At 42.1% G+C, this 19,500-nt stretch overlaps 1 protein-coding gene across 1 annotated transcript in view; it reads right to left on the bottom strand.

The window, feature by feature from the left end:
* FHL5 (four and a half LIM domains 5) overlaps positions 1 to 14,901 on the bottom strand; it is a 31,797-nt gene extending 16,896 nt beyond the window's left edge. The window contains exons 1-2 of the mRNA XM_083608440.1: positions 14,630 to 14,901; positions 2,156 to 2,335 (exon numbers count right to left, since the gene is read on the bottom strand). Of these exons, the coding sequence (XP_083464566.1) occupies positions 2,156 to 2,314 (159 nt within the window). The 5' untranslated portion in view covers positions 2,315 to 2,335; positions 14,630 to 14,901. The remainder of the gene's footprint in view (positions 1 to 2,155; positions 2,336 to 14,629) is intronic.
* Positions 14,902 to 19,500: the final 4,599 nt, after the last annotated feature.

Here is a 19,500-nt window from a genome sequence, read left to right as displayed (position 1 = left end):
AGTTTTTCAACTACAAGATTTAACGCAGAGAATCTACACTCTGGACTTCAGTACAATATAGTTGAATTTTTGGATGCATAGACATTGAATAGTACCATAATTTGTAGGATTATATATATCACTTCAAGATTGACCAGAGACTGTGTGTGTGTGTGTGTGTGTGTGTGTGTGTGTGTGTAGAGAGAGAGATATCATACTAATCAGAGTATTAGTACATGTTATATTGTGATATTTTGTGTACAGTACATTTAATATACTCTTATTTTTCCTGTACAGAGTTGTGCTTTATGAGGAATTAAAGGAGGAACAAATCTCTATACACACATCCCACTGTGGTGTGCATAGTTTTCATGAAAAGTTCTGCCTGAGTTCTGAGAGAAAAGATGAAGCCCAAAGACGTGAAGTTTTGTTTCCTTTTGATCATCCCCATTTGCCACTAAGATGCTATTTCTGTGATGAGTGAGGAGGCATTAAGAGATAAACAACAAAATGAAGTTGTCATTTGGCGAATAAAATATTTTAATCCAAACACATCTTTTCTTGAGATATCTTGCTTGCGGAGACAGTGTTATTACATAAAAATGATGAATGCCATTTATTTCCCTGCGAATCTTAGCAGTTACAGGGGAGGCTGTCTGTAATACAGACCAAGGGGAAGTCATTTTTCACTGGTTATTTGTCAGTGGAATTTATTTTAAGGTTTCCCTCGATCTTATCAGTTGAATTAAGCCCAGGCTAGAAAAGGAAATCTCTCTGGAATGAATTGCTAAAATAATACAACTTACTGGGTCCCCCCCCCCACTTTTTAAACCCAGATATTAAAGAAGTGAAGACATTATTCTGAGGGTTAATACAGTTTAAAATCTCTATATTAAGCTGCTGAATTCAGATGATGGATGAAACCCATCCCATTGGGTCTGTAGGGAGCCTGCAAACTATTAAAAACCTGCATTTATCTGCAAAAGTTTAATGTCACAGGTTATATTGTTGCGCACCACCCCAATCTCTGAGCAGTGCAAAATCCCAGGGGTTCCAGGCGCTTACCCAGGGTTTGTGTTTCCTTTGGAATGAGGGACAGTGGAGACTGTGGTGTTATTTTATGAAATGTGCTTTATTTATACATATATACCACCTGAACCTACACAGAGGGGTTCACAGCATTAAAACCCCAAGGGGGTCTTGCTTCTCCCATAGCCACTGCCTTGGATTCCAGCAGAAATCAGGCATGGTTCTGTCTCCCAACTGCCCAGTCTGCAGCCTTGGTTCTAGCTTCTAGCTCACAAAAATCAACTCTCACCTCTGGCCTTTGTCTTTCTACATACCAGCAAGTTGAGAGAGCCCCCCCCCCCATTTGCCACTCTGTTGTCTAAACCACAGAGCCTAGGGCTTGCCGATCAGAAGGTCAGCGGTTCGAATCCCTGCGACGGGGTGAGCTCCCATTGCTCGGTCCCTGCTCCTGCTAACCTAGCAGTTTGGAAGCACGTCCCAGCGGGAAGGTAAACGGTGTTTTCATGCGGTGCTCTGGTTTGCCAGAAGCGGCTTAGTTATGCTGGCCACATGACCCGGAAGTGCTATATCTTGGGCAGCGGCGAGTCTCAAGCAACACAGGAGCAGTCAGAACCTCCAAACAAAGTCTCTACTTCATCTGCTGCCCCACACTTATGTCAGAAAAGGAGCATAGTTTCATGGCTCACAACCATTAGTTGTTGATCATGGTAGATTCATGTCTTAGTTGAATTAAAACATTTTTTTAAAGCCTGTGGGTGGTTTTCAATAAATGAGGAGCCCCTTTCCTTCTTTCCTGTCACTTCCAACATGGCAGGCATGAGCTAATGAAGTTTGCTAGGAGGAAGAATCCTGAAGTTTTCAAGGTAGCAGGCCTGAGGCCAGACCCCTGGACCTGACTGCTTTCAGTAACTACATAGTAGTAGTAAATACTCCTAGTAGTAAATAAATAAAGGAAAGTTTCTAAGAACATTCAGCTGATTGCTCTTAGAAATATCTTTCAAGCTTTTCTGCATTGGGACGGGGAGAACTGACTGGGACACTGAAGGCAGGGCAACACATGTGCCCCTATGATCTCTCTATGTACTATTTCCACAAAGCTTGGAATAACACTGGAACAGTGTTGCTTCTGAAAGAAATCAACATTTACCTTGAAGTCACATTCAATGGGCTTCTTGCATTCTTCACAGATGTTAGCAAACAGGCTGTCATAGCACTTCACACAGTAAGCATTGTCTTCTTTTGTGGCGTATCTCTTTCCACAAAGGGAGGCCATGCAGTGATAGCAAGCAGACTGATCACTTGCCATTTTCAGTCCTTCTTGATGTTTCTAGGGAGAAATTTGTCTATAATGAATCTTTGGAACTGCAGCACACATGACTCTCCAGAATTTCCACATCCTTGCATTAAAAGGTCTTTGAGAATAATCTCCTATGAACTAAAAGTAAAAGTCAGTCAATACAGCACCTAATCACATGCAGATTATCTTTCTTTTAAGTGCTATTAAAATCTACACCAGCAGAGTATGCATTACGTCAAATCATGGGGTGGAGCTGTCTTGGGGGCCCCAATATCTTTTGGGAGGGGGCAGAGGAAGCTGAGTGTGGCATGGCTTCAGTAGCCAGCTCCTCCTCCTCCTCCTATCATGGAAGGAGGCCAAACATGAGAGAGGAGCCACCAGCCATTGGAGCCGTGCTCAGTCTCCTCCCAATGACGTGACATCACACGTGTGTCATCACAAGCACACCTCGCTGGGCCCCCTCAATCTCTGGTGCAAGTTGGCACCTCTGGCATGTGTAATGGCTGTCTCAAGTGTACACGCCTCAGCTTAACTGTCAAGTGAATGTGGCTTATTTTTCCTTTCAGATCAAAGTTGGTTTGGGTGGAAACAAACCAAACAGCAATGTTTCTCAAGAAACTGCAGGATAGCTCTGCATCATGGGTAACACCATGTGTACACAGACTCAAAAGCCAGGGGTATGAGTGCTCTGGAGTCACAGCAAACAGCAGTAATGTGTACACTCATTTGAATAAATACTCAAAGTTCAGGATACAGCAGAAAAATCTTCTCAGGTTTGTAGGCAAGCTATTTTGGTTTGTTATATGCCCATTGGACCCAGAAAGACTTTACTAAAATTAGGAAACGGTTCCTGAGAATCAGGGAGATGAGAAGCCAAAGAGTTCCCAGTGAAGTTGACCATTAAACATCTGCTGGATTCACTGAATTCTCTCTCTATTCATGTTATTGTGCAGCTCATGTCAAGAGTGCATGGTTTATTATGGACTCGGAGAAGAACTATGGAGGGGTGGGGGAATTCTTCAAGCCGTTTTTGAAAAGAAAATTATATATCATTGGTACGACAGTAACACTTGCCTAGCATATATGTCTCAGCATGTAGTAACTAAATGAGAAGGATAACCCAGAGTATTAAAAGTGTTGGTTAATTTTTTTTATGCTATGCACAGCTCCCAATTCCTATATTCAGCTCCATATGCTGAATCACAGGCCATAATGTGGCGTATCATTTTGTCTCAACATACATGGCTGCCTTATAGTGTGAATCAGATGACTGGTCCATCCAATTCCAGTTTGTCGGCTCTGATTAACAGTGTTCTTCAAGCTTAGAAAAAAAGAGATATCTGCCCATTTAAGATCCTTTAAGTGAAGATAGGGTGGATTAAACTCTGGACCTTAAGCATGCAGGTCATGTGCTCTTCCACTGAGCTATCACCTCTTCCCTACAAGGTTTGGTGTCTCTTTCCTCAGGCCATGGACTGGTCTGGGAATTTGGTCAGCTTCTTTCTTGCCCAAAGTGAAAAATCATGTCCCAAGGTAAATAAGTCTGGTTTCTCTTTGTATGCACATATAGATATAGATAAAGATATATAAACAAGCTTCATTGGTTGAGACAATGTCTGTGTTACAGAAGTAGAACCACACAGCACTGATTTTTCAGCTGGAAGAGCCACTGTGTGGTGATTTCCCTCCCAATATCTGTGTGGCAAAGTATGTATTGTGAAGTAGTGTCTGCTTCTCAACACAGAAACGTAAGAAGCTGCCTTATACCAAGTCAGACCACTGGTCCAGGTAGCTCAGTACTGTCTACAATGACTGGCAGTTTCTCTCCAGGGTTTCAGGCAGGAGTCTCTCTCAGCCCTACCCAAGCACTACCTGAAGATGTCAGGGATTAAACCTGGAACCTTCTGAATGTACTGTATATGCAAGCTATGGCTATTCCCCAAATGGTTAGCTCCCAAATCTGAAGAAAAGGAGAACCAGTGTGGTGGTTAGAGTGTTGCATTTGGATGCAGGAAAACCAGGTCTTCAAACTCACTCATCCAAAAAGCTCATTTGCTTACCTTGGAGCAGTCAATCACTCTCAGAATATTTCCTCACAGGGTTGTGGTGAGGGACACCCCACCATGCCCCCCTCCCCCAAGTTAACTCCATTAACAACTATCTAACCTACTGATAGCTGGGATAAGCTACTTCTATAGTTTAAAGAAATGGGGTAGAATATAATGTCAAATAAAGTGATTTTCATTATGCAGTAGCTTACACTGTTAACATGTGGAGACACTTTTATCATTTTAGCCTATGCGTCATGAAGGGGAAAATGACCAATAACAACTTAATTTTTTTGTCACATAGTTTGCAGGTGTCCTGATGTTCATGTAAAGATGGCAAGTAAATAGTGGGTAATTATCAGTGATTAAACCCCTGGTCCATTTATAAGCAACATAATTGACCACTGTTTGGAAGGAGGGAATTCAAAAATAACTCGAGTTCTGTTGACCAAAGCAATCCCATGCCCAGTTTTGCTTTGAGATGTCATTCTGGCCAAAGCAATGAGTCAATATGTCATGAATAACACTAAGCGACTAGCACTTATGTAGGAGAAAAATACCAGCCTTGAGTGCTTTTGACATCTGCTACTGTTTATTTAGCTGCAAGTAATGGGTTTGGTGCCAAGAATCATAGGAGGCGGCATAATCAGAAACTGAGGGTGGGTTTGGATGAGTTCAGACAACCAACCCACCACCAGGTTGGCCAAGTAAATGCCAGGAAACCTTACTTGAGATCAAAGGCTTTTTCAAGTAGACTAGAATCTGCAGCAAGAAATAAAATATCACCAGGTTTCCATCAACTCAGACTGAACAATTCCATGGTGGAAAGCCTGACCACTTGGCCAGTTGGTTTTCTGTAATGGTCTGACCTTTAAATAGTTCAACCCAACCATTTCAGTCTTGTTTATAAAGAGCATGAGCGTGTATGTGCTGCTGTGTGTAAAAATATAAAGGGCATTAGTTCAGGGCTGATTCACTCAGGCACCGGCACTACTTGACATCTCATTACTGGCTCACGCAAACCTCTGTGTCCTTCAGCTGAACCGGTTAACTGCCTCAGTGGGAAGTGGGCACAACATTGTGTGCAAGGGATGTCAGGTAACAGAAAGCAGTGCTCTGTGGGGGCTGATTTCTTTCACATATGCAAGTCCTCACCTAATGGAACATTCACCAGATAATGGGTGTTCAAGTGTAAAAATATTGGTGAAACATATCCAACGACTAGAAATACTGCAGAGAAATCCTCTGTGTGTTTCAACATTTTTTACCACCCGAAAAACATTTTATTACCGGTAAGTGTCAGGATAAAATAGATCTACTTTACATACAAAGAAGGTATCTGTCGGATTAATTCAGCCTCTTTTCCCATATGTATATATCTCTCTCATTGATTTTGTCTTAAAAATAAAGGAATACTAAAAACAACTAAAAACAACAACAATCCAGGTAAACCCTACAATTCCCAAATCCAGTATCTTACATCTAATTTTACCAACTTGCCATTGCACTCATGGTATCTTATTTGAAATTAGACAAAATAGAATGAAAAGCTTTTCATGTGTGGTAAAGAAAAAAAGAAAGAAAGAAAATATACTACTCAAACTTAGCTTTTAAATCTGATAATACAATTCATCCATTTACTCCAGTGAATCCAGATGAATTATTTTTAACGTGTTACATTCCATTATTATTCCTGTTGCCTGCGATTTAAATACTTTGTTTCCATTCAACAAGGAAAATGCCAGCAAGATTCACTTAGCAAGATGCTAATTTATTTCCGGTTCAGAGAAAGTATCCACAAGTGCAGCACAATCCTCTCAGGTATGGACTGTAGTGCTATTGTCCCACCTGTGGTGAGGATGCAATATTTGACATGGTTGATGACAGTGTACAACCTGAACTTTCTGCTTTATCTGACTGTTTCCCTTTCACAGCAGAGCTATATTTCTGCCAATTACTTTCTGCAGTGCCTTTCATGATGGTCAAGTTCATTTTTCAGTGCCTTGTTAACATTTTGTTTTTTTAAAAAAACAACACAGCATAATGAAAGAGCTTAAGAAGACACCTGCTGGATCAAGCTGAAGACCAACCTAGTCCAGCCAGATGATCATGGAAAGTCTGAAAGCAGATCTTAGTGCAACAGTAGTCTCTCCACATGATTCCCACCAACTGGTTTTTAGAGGCTTCCTGCTACATGAGATTTCCTTCCCCAAATGGTGGAAAGAGACTTCAGAATCAGAGCTCTCCAATTCCTCAGATCTGGTCCTGAGCCACAATGGTGGCTCCAAAGCAACATGCATAGATTTTTATTTTTAAATCTGCTGATCAGATGTTTGGTTGAAAAGAAGGAAAGGGAACTGAATTCAGCTCCCTATTCCTAAATCAGTGCTTGGCAGAATTTTAATCACATTGATGGGAATTCAACTCAGTTTTACCCAGAGTAGTACCACTGGAATGAATGACTAAGTTAATTTCAGTGGCTCTACTCTGAGCTGAATACCACACTTTGAAAGGACTCTATGCATGCTGCCCCAGTTGTGAGACTGGCTGAAGAGTAAGAAAACATAGGGGTGAACAGAGTTAGGAGAAAATGTGTGTAAAGTAGCTTGTATACTTAAAAAATGAGCCCCTTTGTGGGGTACTAGAAAATATGAAATTAGTGCTGACCAGTATAGAACAAAATGGAAAGGAAGAGGGCCAATCCAAGATAATTTGCTTCCTCAGATGGAACCTCAAATCACATCTCCCCAACAGGACTGACTCTACAGTTAGGCAGAGGCAGATGACTAATTTTCGGTATCATGAAGGGCAGCACTGTGTCCATGACTTAGCTTTTAGTTACAGTATGTTTTACTTCCAAAGAGGAGGAGTGAGCGCCTTGGGAACCATGTACTTTGACTTAGACTGGAGAGGTGGACATCATTTTCTGTTCCACCTCAGGCAGCAAAATGTCTTGGGCCACCTCTGGTCCTTTACAAATCAATGTGCCCAGGTCCATTCAAGCGATGCTGGCATCCATAGGCCTGTCCCTGGCAGTAAAAATGTGACAACAAATTAAAACCTAACAATTTGCTGCCTGTTCATGACATCCCCAAGTCACCTGCTTGAGGTGACTGCCTCACTCTGCCCTAGATATGGCACTAGTGTACTATCTTGTCACCATGTGGATGCATCCCTTGTTCCAAGCACAACCATGTAGCTACAGAAGAAGAAGAGTTTGGATTTGATATCCTGCTTTATCACTACCCTAAGGAGTCTCAAAGCGGCTAACATTCTCCTTTCCCTTCCTCCCCCACAACAAACACTCTGTGAGGTGAGTGGGGCTGTGAGAGTTCAAAGAAGTGTGACTAGTCCAAGGTCACCCAGCAGCTGCATGTGGGGGAGCAGAGACGCGAACCCGGTTCCCCAGATTACGAGACTACCACTCTTAACCACTACACCACACTGCCTCCTCCATAGCTACAGCTGCTATGATTCACATACCCTCACACATAGCATCAATCTGGGGACATGCTGCTATACATTAGCAACACCCTGGATGCAGCAGACAAGTGGCTGGTGCTTTGGAAAAAGGAGGTGAAGATTTTCTACCAATAGGTGATTGGTGACCATTTGCCAAGGGAACCCCTCCTTCAAGGATTACCCTTCATAATGTCTGGCTCCCAGAAGCTGTTGTTTTTGTTTTTTAATCCTGCACACAACCCTTTCCAGTCCACTGAGCAAATAAATCAGAGTAATTCATGAGAAGAAAACCTTGAAGGGTCAAAATGAGCAGAGCTGTAGCCAAGATAAATCTGACCCACCTCGCACAATCCACTAGGCTTCCTCCCCCCCACATACCTTATTTTAGCCTTCACTGACCTGATGCCTTCTGGATGTTTTGGACTCCATTTCCCAACAGCTGTGGCTGATGGGAGTCCAAAACATCCAGAAGGCACAAGCTGGGTGAAGGCTGCCTCATTGGAGATCCCACTCATTTCAGTAGGGCATATGCAAAAGAGCCTTTTGGTGGGCGGTGGAAGTTGGAATGCTATGGGCGAAATCAATATGTACCAGCATGAGTCTGTAAATGATTTTTAATGCTGAGAAAAACTTCTGAATTATATAATGCTTGGATTATTCCACCCACCTTTCCTGTGTTGAGCTGGTTTGGGAATAGAGTGGTTTATGAAATACCAACTATTATCTAGCCCTCAGTTCACACACACAGATATGAGAACATGTAACTAATATATTAGACTCTCCTGCTAAAAATGAGTGGATGGCTGAGAACTCTTGAGTTTTTAATTGTATTCCCTCAGGGTTGGTGGAATGTCAGAGAGGAGGAATATAAGAAGAGGAGGAGGATGGAATGCTGATCTCAGACCAAAAATAGTGACTACTTTATTTGGCACAAGCAGTGGAAAATTCCTTGTCTCTGCATACTACAAAACTTCGTGTCAAAATGATTTGCTGTGTCTACAACTGTGTCAAATGGCCTGCTATCTAAAATGACCGACAATACAATCCATCAAAGCAATCCCAGAAATGAGCGAGCATCTTATGCTCAAAACTATTGCTTATTTGCTTTTATGTCATACAAAAGCGGGTAGATAGATGTTTGAATGGGGAACACAAACTAGCACTCAAGTTAGTTGAGGGACCAAAGTGATGGAATATTAAACTATTGCCCCTGAGGAAGATCATCTTAAGAGTTTACACCGTTAGGTACTGCGTGTGTAAGATATTTGGTTCAATCCCCAGCATTTGCAGCAAGGGCTTGGAAAAACTGCTAACTGAGGCCCTTGTCAATCAGTGTAGACAATTCCAAGTGAGGAGAACTAATGGTCCTGGTTTTAAAAAAGAAAAGGGAAGAAAGTAGGTCATATGAAATTGATGGAGCATACTGGCTAAGAGGCTGTGTTATGAACCAGAAGCTCCTCAGTTCCAGTCTTGTCTCTTCCATGGACTCACTGGTTAGCTAGGAAAGCCACTTCCTTTCAACCCCAGTCCTCCTCTATGGAAGACTTCACTTACAAATTTGTTGTAAGGTTTACAACTAGGAACACACCACCAAGTATACTTAGGTGGTGGTGGTGGTGGTGAATTCTCCCCTGATTTTTTCCTCCCTAGTTTGTTTTGATGCAAACGTAAAGGCTCTTTCTTAGGTCTGATGAATACCTCCCTGGACCCTTGAGTGTGTGAGGCTGTTTTTACTACATAAGCAATGGGAAACACGGAATGCTGTTTGTGTCTGCCCTGTATGGAGTGCCCTGCTGCAGCTCTGTTCATTCTCTTACTGTAATCTAAAACGGCACCCCTGTGGAGTGGTCCAATCTTGTACCTTTCCCTGAACCTTTGTGAGACTCAAAAGAAAACAGGGAGTAGTGAGTGACTCATGAAAGGTCTATTCATTCCCCCCCCCCCAATAATTTTTATTAAGTTTCTATTTGCCAAATTAAACATATCATACCAATTAGTCCAAATTATATCAATACACATCATAAAGTCCAAATGTTTTCCAAATTAATTTTTTTTTTTTGTGGGGGGGTACCCATGCTCCTCGATCGTCAGGAATCCAAAGATCCAAATTCGTGCTGCTTTCCTTACTGCAATGATGTCCCATCTTCTCATATTTGTCCATTAAAGGTCTATTCAAGGCTCTGTGGTATAGGACTTGAAGGACTCATCAACACGTCTGCTTTTCCCATGCTTTCAAGGCACAGGTGTGAGTGTTTGTTTGCTTGCCCTGCAGCTTTCCTGAGAAAACCCTCTGCTTTCTGCCTAACTGTCACAAGTATGAGTTTTCGGATTGACGTTTGTTCCGATTTAGCGGTAAACAGTGAGTTTCCTCGGGGAAAGTGGTGGGGCAAATGAAAAAACCTCTCAGACCTGGGCCTAAAAAGCACGGAACAAGTGGAAGAAAAAACGAAACAAGTGGAAGTGTGGAGAATCTCTAAGACAACACATCAAAATGATTAACAGACGTCTCCCTACACTTGCTGTCTTCTGACCCTAACCCCCAGTTTATAGATAACGGAGCAAACATCATGCTGTTGAAATAGAATCTTTTCCACTGCTTTGATCTTAATCTCTAGAGAAACATGTTAACTTTAATTTTGCTGGAAGCTATGTTTTGTGTTTGAGTCAATCAGATAAAGAAAGACTCCAAAGACCTGGCGCTACGCACATTACTGGACTACAAAGGTTGTCTGGTTCTTTCATTGTCTGCCTCATTTCCAAACACAGCGAACGTACAGTGAGTCACTGAATTGTTGCTTACACATGTGTAGAACCAGTGGCTATAAATATTATTCTGGGTCAGTAGCCCATCTGATCAATTGTTCTCAGCCTTTCTAACATTTTATATCAAATCTAGAATTGCCATGTTAACAAAGCAACCTACTAGAATGCAGCCCCCTCCTAGCATCTGCTGCCATGATTTAGATGTTCCAAATCCAAAGGATGCTGCAGCATTAAGGTGGCTACATCAAGCATCCTTGATCCCTCCTGCTCTGTGACAATTCTAATCCATTTCCAAGTGTCTGTTCTCTTTCATGCCTTTGATCTTTAAATCCTAATAACCCCATTTTAACAAAACTTACAAATTGTTAAAAGGGATGCGGGTGGCGCTCCGGTCTAAAGCACAGAGCCTAGGGCTTGCTGATCAGAAGGTTGGCAGTTCGAATCCCCGCGACGGGGTGAGCTCCCGTTCAGTCCCTGCTCCTGCCAACCTAGCAGTTCGAAAGCACGTCAAAGTGCAAGTAGATAAATAGGTACCGCTCTGGTGGGAAGGTAAACGGAGTTTCCGTGCGCTGCTCTGGTTCGCCAGAAGCGGGTTAGTCATGCTGGCCACATGACCCGGAAGCTGTACGTCGGTCAGTTAAATGAGATGAGCACTGCAACCCCAGAGTCGTCCGTGACTGGACCTAACGGTCAGGGGTCCCTTTACCTTTACCTTACAAATTGTTAAAAATAGACTGCTGGTTTTTAAAAATATTTTTGAGATGAACCAATCATTTTGGGTGACTTAATAAAACCTTACAGAAATAGAGGATAATATACCAAATAATGTAAAGCCTTTAAAAGGTTGCTTTGTGGTCTTCTTTCCCACTCTATTTCTCATAAACCTAATAGAGGTCTTTGAGACCTAGTTTTGTAAAGAAAAACAGAACCCTAGATTTTTGAAAGTCCAGTTACACTACGTCAACCAGATCACCAATATCTATATGCTTGCAGGCACTCTCAAAGACCTCTAATAGGTTCATGAGAAAGAATTACCCTTGAAGAAACCATGCTAGCTATGCTTCAGCAAGGCTTGTTCTTCTATATATTTTATATATGTTTTACTGTGGTTTTATAATGGTTGGAAGCCATCCAGAGTAGCTGGGGTAACTCAGTCAGATGGGTGGCATCTAAATAAATAAATAAATACTTATATGCTTGCATATTTTATTTTTAATATTATATTCCACCAGCCTGTAATTTCCAGGAACCCCCTTGGATCCTTTTTTAAAAATTGGTGTTACATTGGTTACTTTTCAGTCCTCAGAGATGGAGAGTGACCTGAGTAGCACTACATATTTTTGCTAGAAGATCAGCAATTTCATATTTGAGTTCTCTGAGAACTCTCAGGTAGACGCTGTTCTTTTCATCTGGCAGGCTTCTTGCCTCTAATAGCTGATAGCTGACTGTTAACTATGCTGGCATCGTTACTTTTTCATGTTGTTGTCTTCCCCCATGAGCTTAGTCTTGATAGAAGAATCTTGAAGAATCATACAATAAAAGTCTGCATATCACAGGAATATTGCATACAAGCATAGAGGCTCTGAAGCCTATAGAGCAACCAGGATTTCACCAGCCACTTCAGTGTGAGAGGCAGAGTCTCTAGCTGGCAAATGGATGCATTCATAGAACTGTCCCTTCCCAGTTAAGTGAATGGGAATGCTTGGGTGCTCAAGAGTTCTGTGCACACACACAAAACACACAGAGCAGTTGGGACCCTCAAATTGGGAGACTGAGTATTGCATAGGTCACTGACGATCAGAGCCATCTTCAAACAAGCTTGCTTTTTCCTTAGGTCAATGTCACAAAGCAAACATTTTCTTTAGATTTCTACAGATTACGCAGCCTCAATCCTAGTGACCTGCATGGCAGCAAAATGAAATTCTTAGCAATGTGGTAACAGATTTATGGATAGATTTGTTCCAGCCAGCTCGGGGGGGGGGGGGGGATATGTTAAGAAATGTCAAGCAATCATATGGTATGAAGAAAAATACGAGAACGAACATCAGATGGGAACAGACCAGATGTGAGAAAATGGTCTTCTTTTCAGTGAAAGTATGTGAACATCTGGGGGAAAAATATGTTGTTAAAACAAGGAAGACTGAAGAAAAAATATTGCGGGGCATCAGTTCCAATGCTTCACCATCCTAATTGATAGTTTTAGACAGATTCCTAATGCAAAATGGGTATGGGATATTAAATAGTACAGTATAAAATGACCTTCAGTTATAGGAAAGTTTCCTTTGTATGTTTACTGATACAAGATGGGCATAGCAATTGTGTGTGTGTGTGTGTGTGTGTATGACACACACACACACACATATATACACATACATGAGAGGGGCAATGAGAATGAGAACACATACATGGTGAAGAAATTGCCACATTGAAAGCCCTGCTGACTCATTGCAACCAGGTTGGAATGAACCATTTCCCCCTTTCCCATTGACTCTAAGGTAAAGGTACCCCTGCCCGTACGGGCCAGTCGTGCCAGACTCTAGGGTTGTGCGCTCATCTCACTCTAGATGCTGGGAGCCAGCGCTGTCCGAAGACACTTCCGGGTCACGTGGCCAGTGTGACAAGCTCCATCTGGCGAGCCAGCGCAGCACACAGAACGCCGTTTACCTTCCCGCTAGTAAGCGGTCCCTATTTATCTACTTGCACCCGGGGGTGCTTTCGAACTGCTAGGTTGGCAGGCGCTGGGCCCGAGCGACAGGAGCGCACCCCGTTGCGGGGATTCGAACCGCCGACCTTTCGATCGGCAAGTCCTAGGCGCTGAGGTTTTTACCCACAGTGCCACCCGCGTCCCTTTTCCATTGACTCTAATGTGAGGGAATTTGCTGATTCGGGGTGGGGTAATGTTGGGGAAATAAGGGTATTAGGAATAGTGATGGTGGCTGAGCTTGCCACTGTATGGGGTGGAGGCGAGACTCCTGTGTCAGACCTCTCTCACCACTAGCATATCCACAGTCATAAGCACAAACTGATCAAAAGGATCAAAATACTATGGGTGGCCAGCACTGATTTAAAGGCTCATGCGGCCAGAAAAAGTAAGGGTGGAAAGTACAATAGAAAAAAGCTGAGTAACAAGGAATGAAACATGCCTTATAAATCTGATTAAACACATTGATGTACCATTCCATTTGAATGGAAGTTTCTTCCAGATAGTGTATTTAGGACTATAGCTTTATTATGTGTTTTCACTGACAATAGCCTAGGAGGCTACATTATTTTGCACATTTATGTGGGACTAAGCCCCATGGAGCGCATGGAGGACTTGAATCTGAGAAAAATGTCATAATATTTCTTTGCATAACAGATATGTTGAATGGAAGGGTAGGCTGGAGAAAATGGCAGGTGAACTGTAAATATAATTACTTTAACTTACTTTACTTTAATTACTCTAAGAATTATACCATTTAGCAGACACACCACCCCTCCAAACAACTGTTTCAGTTTTTTTCTTTTTTGGTATAAGTAACTGAGTTTACTTGAATTTGCTTCGTTAATTTTGCTGTCATATTGGCAGCACAAAATAGTATATGGAGACTTTTTTGAAAAATTACACACACACACACACACACAGAGGCAACATAGAACATTTAATAATAGGAATAAGTATGATTCATAATTTTCAGGTAACCCAAATTTCACAACATTGACAACGTATGACCTGATAGCCAGTAGGCAAACTGCAACTTCTGTTAGAACTACTACCACCCACATAATCTCTCAGCAAATCTTAATACCGGTTAGTTCTCCCAAGTCCAAAATGTGCATCCATTCTTTATTCCCCATGTGAGTTCCTTTCTTTGGCCATATAGCGAAATCTTAACTTTCATACGGTACATACAGAACTATAGGGAGGAGAGGAACCTGAAATTCTCCATTATGTTCTCTCATTATGGCAGCTGTGAGTGAGAATATCTTTGATATTGCTGTGAACAACTTTTTAAATAATCAAGTTTCATATATTAGAGAGCTAGAGAATGTAAGTTACTCAGATACTCACATTTTTCTACCAGTTGCCTCTTCTGATGCTTGGACAGGATGAGGAAAGATTGTAGATTTTCAGAGAAAGGGATCCAAGAGAAACAAGCATAGCCTGCCAGATCTGTTTTGTCTCCTATGGGATTCCTTGGTTCTGCAGTAGGCAGCCAAGAAGATTACTCTGCTTCCTTTAGACCTCAAACAGCTGGGTCTCTTGCTGTTTTGTCATATACTGTCTGTGTTGGGAGTTAAACACAGAGCATGTAGGAGGACCATGAAGGGCTCTTATATTTCAGAAAGGAGGAGGAGATGTTTCAAAATCTGAAAATATTAGCAGTCACAAATGGCACACAAGAACAGCCCCACCCCTAACTGCGCTTGCCATGTTATGACAGCTGCACATCAGCAGAGTACCATCCTTTGTAGCTTAAACTTGGAAGCTGACAAGGCTGATTTAATCTTCTAGAAGCATTAATCCAGGATGCTTTAATGCTGGCTTAAAAACAACAATCAAACATTGTTTTGTGAAGAAATAAAAGTAGCCTTTACTTACATAATCTAGGTCTTGAAGCAGCAATTATGGTAGCAAAATGAAGGCAGATTTATAACTACTAACGTAAAGGTAAAGGTACCTCTGACCGTTAGGTCCAGTCGCAGACAACTCTGGGGTTGCGCGCTCATCTCGCTCTATAGGCCGAGGGAGCTGGCGTTTGTCCGCAGACAGCTTCCGGGTCATGTGGCCAGCATGACTAAGCCGCTTCTGGCGAACCAGAGCAGTGCACGGAAACGCCGTTTACTTTCCTGCCAGAGTGGTACCTATTTATCTACTTGCACTCTGATGTGCTTTTGAACTGCTAGGTTGGCAGGAGCAGGGACCGAACAATGGGAGCTCATCCCGTTGCGGGGATTTGAACTGCCGAGCTTCTGATCGGCAAGCCCTAGGCTCTGTGGTTTAGACCACAGCATCACCTGCGTCCCTAACTACTAAGTTACGAAAGTACAAAATGTACATTCAAAAATGGTGTCTGAGCTGCAGAGCTGACATGCCTGGTGAAGTCAGCTTGGAAGCATGAAGAAGAGAGAAATGCCTAGGCAGAAAGTATGTAGTGTTAGGGCCAGCTTCCTGCTAATACAAAGGAAGTGATCTCACAGAGTTCTCTGTAGTAAATTTTTACAGCTCTGTGAGCCTCAGGCCCTTCACGTGCCTATCTGGCAAAACATGGATTGTTCATTTGACTGCAGTAATGTCCCACACTCCATAAAGCGTCCTTGGGACTCGTCTCTGAAGCAACAACCATCAAGAGGAAACATTCTAAGCAGATATACGATAGGTTCCACAAGCCTTGAGATTAAATTATAGCTGGGTAAATTGGGATAGTAGTGGGAAAGTATAGGTAACATTTGCTTCTGTTGCACCTGAAGTAGTGCAGGTCCACATATTGGGGGGGCATAGGCCCCTTTTCAGCTCCTGCAGGCCACACACCAGCCAAGTTGGGGGGGGGTAAAGTGAAAGGATGCTAAAGATACCTTTGCACAACAAGCTTCTTTCTACGTGCTCTCTTGATCCTCCATTCAGGCAAGGAAAAAGAGCAATGAGAGTTAAGGATAAATTCAAACTAGGCAAAGTAACCCTCAAGGAGGTTGCAGTGTAGAGAGAGCCAGTGTGGTGTAGTGGTTAAGAGCGGTAGTCTCGTAATCTGGGAAACTGGGTTCGCGTCTCCGCTCCTCCACATGCAGCTGCTGGGTGACCTTGGGCTTGTCACACTTCTCTGAAGTCTCTCAGCCCCACTCACCTCACAGAGTGTTTGTCGCGGGGGAGGAAGGGAAAGGAGATCGTTAGCCGCTTTGAGACTCCTTAGGGTAGTGATAAAGCGGGATATCAAATCCAAACTTTTCTTCTTGGGCTCCTGACCTAAGATTTTGAAACCCAGGTAGAGTCCTCAAGGGCCACATTTGGCCTCAGGGTTGCCCACCCCTGGTGTATCATGTTGGCTTGCGAAATGGTGAAAGCCTCACTAGGCTCATACCTGGGCCACACCTGGGTAAATTTGCAATATGCTCTAATGCAGAGGTAAACACACAGGATTATGCTGACATTCTGTCTCTGATCTCTTGCCTTGCCTTATCAATTTACAATGGATTCATTTCTAGACTTGAACCTCCAGACCAAGTATATCTGCTTCTCCTCTCTGCCAAGTACTCCCTGTTCTCCCTACCCACTCTGGCAGGCATGCAACTTTTTAAGGCTGTGGCCATAGTCCAAAAGTTAACAAAAACCTGCCTTCATCATTTGCTTTATCCGCTGAACCAAAGCTGGAAATGGAGGCTCAGTGAGGGACAGCAGTGGGAAATCTGTTGTTGGACTCCCAACTCTAGCCACTATCATTCTCACTATTATCATTACTATTAAATTTATCATCTGCCATTGACTGGCAGATCGCAGGGCAGGCTACAATTTAAAATTCAATATGTGTCCTGAAAACACCAATCTCAAGTGCCAAATGCCAGGATAAAGAGGTGCATCCTTAGCATACATTAGCAACTCGGGATGTGGTAGATTTGGAAAGCCATTGTGGGTCACTGGTTAACCTGCTGCCACTCCCAGTTTAGAATTCCATATAGGCTGAATATTGTAGGTCATGGTGGTGACACAGGGCATACTGGAGACTTCAGACACCTGCTTCTTAGCTTGCTTGCAGCTTCCATGTGGTTCTAAAACTACTGATTTGTGATTCTCAGTCATCTATTGCTCTCCAGTTTCTGATGTAGGAAGTCTGCTTCAGAATGGATCGTGATTTGTACAATTACATGGTGTAAAGTAAAAGGAAGTCCTGTAGGTTTAATATAGTCATTTAATGAGTTCATGTAACAGCAGCTACAGTAAAAAAACCAAAAACACACACACCGCACAACTTATTTCAGATGGACTACAGGTTCCTGTACACATTTGGTTGAAGTATGGTCCCCTTTGGTTGCAGACATCATTGTGGAGATATTTTTTTATCATTCCAATTTAATTGGGCATCCTGATGAAGGGGCTTGAATTTTTGTGTGCATCAAAAATTCACGTGAGAGAAAAACACTGTGATTCTTTTGAGAGGAGTAACATAATCTTCAATCTTACTGCCCCCATATTCCCACTGCAAATGTTCAAAATCATTTTCCATTTTACAATAACAGTAGTAACAGAAGAGAAGCACGAAAGGTAGAAGGGTTTCATGGAAAAAAGCAGAAGCACTGAGCAAGGGGAGCTTATGTTAGAGAACTTGAAGGAAAGAAAAAAAATGAACAGGAGGAGATGGGAGTAATACAAGGTGAACAATGAATAAATATTAAGAATGGGAACCAGCATGGAAAATTCTGTGGGGATGCAAATGACAAAGGGAATGAGGGAAAGACTAAAACTTGTTCTAGTGGGGCAGATATTCCTGCCATGATTTCAAACCAATCACATTTTAAAGGGATCCAAGTTTGCTTCCACTTCAGACCCAGCTGCCTTGCCATAGCTTCCTTTCTCTTGTCTGGCTTGGAGCCAATCTGCACAAGTTAAATCATGAATGCAGAGAAAGCTGGCTTAAGGGCAGGCAGAACCTGGCATCAAAACTTGTTCGCAGTCAGGCATCCACAAAGAAACCCAAAGTTGCTGCAAAGTAACTTAATACAATGGAAAACAGCAATGCTATTTTGTTGTTGTTAAACCAAATGTTCCATATATAATGGAAATTATGATTTCACTTATACCCCTAAGAGGTATAAATGCATCTAAATTACAGCAAACAGCAGGAACAGCAATGAAAAGAGTTATGCTGGCACAAACAATAACAAAAATCTCAATGAATGGCTGATCAGGAGAATAGTTTGCTCAATAAAACCAAGACATGTACAAAGACCTGACATAGAACTAATGATAATGATTTCCTAGCTTTTTCTTCTTTAAATGGCTTAAATATTGTGTCTCATAATAAATGTATTACAAAGTTATAAACACCAGAGAGTGAAATACTATTAAACATCACATGTATCTAGCAATGGGACACCACAGAGTGTGTTTAAGAGATCACTTTAATGGGCATTTGTCAACATTTGTCCTCTAGCAATGATCTTAAACTGTGTCTCTGACACTGCCCCCCCTCCATTTGAACAAACTGGAAACTGTTATATATGCTAATATTAGGACTAAAATAATTTGGGGATGCTAACTTTTTTAACCACAACAATTTCTCTCCATAATGTTAAAATGACACAGAGCACTGTGTATTCCTGATACACAAACACACAATTAATTTGTGTGCAAAAAAAGCTCTAGTGACATTTCATTTTTAAGTGGTTAGTAATTTGGAAAGGAAAAATACAGAATACAGAGATATATGGTTGACTCCTGAGTAGTAGAACTCTTACAGGTGAAAATTTAGCCAATTGTTTCTTCTCTCTGAAGCCCCCTATACCTCATAGAAATCAACTCTGGAGAGTTGGCAGGGTCTCTGTAGCAAAGGACGGAGAAATGCAAGGGCTGCTCTGGGGAGGGGGTTGTTTTCTCCCCTTCTATCTGTGAGAATGTCCAGTTAACAGATATGTAAGGACACCTTCCATTTGCATATAAGCAACAACCTTTTGAATAAATGGCATCTCTTTATGTAAGGAAAACACAAGCATTGTGCGAGAACATATTTGGTGAATTTGTAGGCTTTGAGATTTCAAAGAACTCGTCAGATCAGACAGAATTCTATGAAACGCAAAAACTTGCATAGTCCTACACCAAGTTCCAATCCAACAGTTTAAAAAAATATGCTCAACGTCTTCCATCCTTTGAGACCAACACTGTTTCTGTGGCCTACAAAACTGAGAATTCTTAACTCTATGAAAGCTAAACAAATGCTTTGTTCAGTTGCCAGA

Source organism: Podarcis filfolensis, assembly GCF_964270895.1.
Source record: "Podarcis filfolensis genome assembly, chromosome: 3".
Classification (NCBI taxonomy): domain Eukaryota; kingdom Metazoa; phylum Chordata; class Lepidosauria; order Squamata; family Lacertidae; genus Podarcis; species Podarcis filfolensis.
Note: the sequence above shows the minus strand (reverse complement) of the source record. Positions and strands in the feature narration are given on the sequence as shown.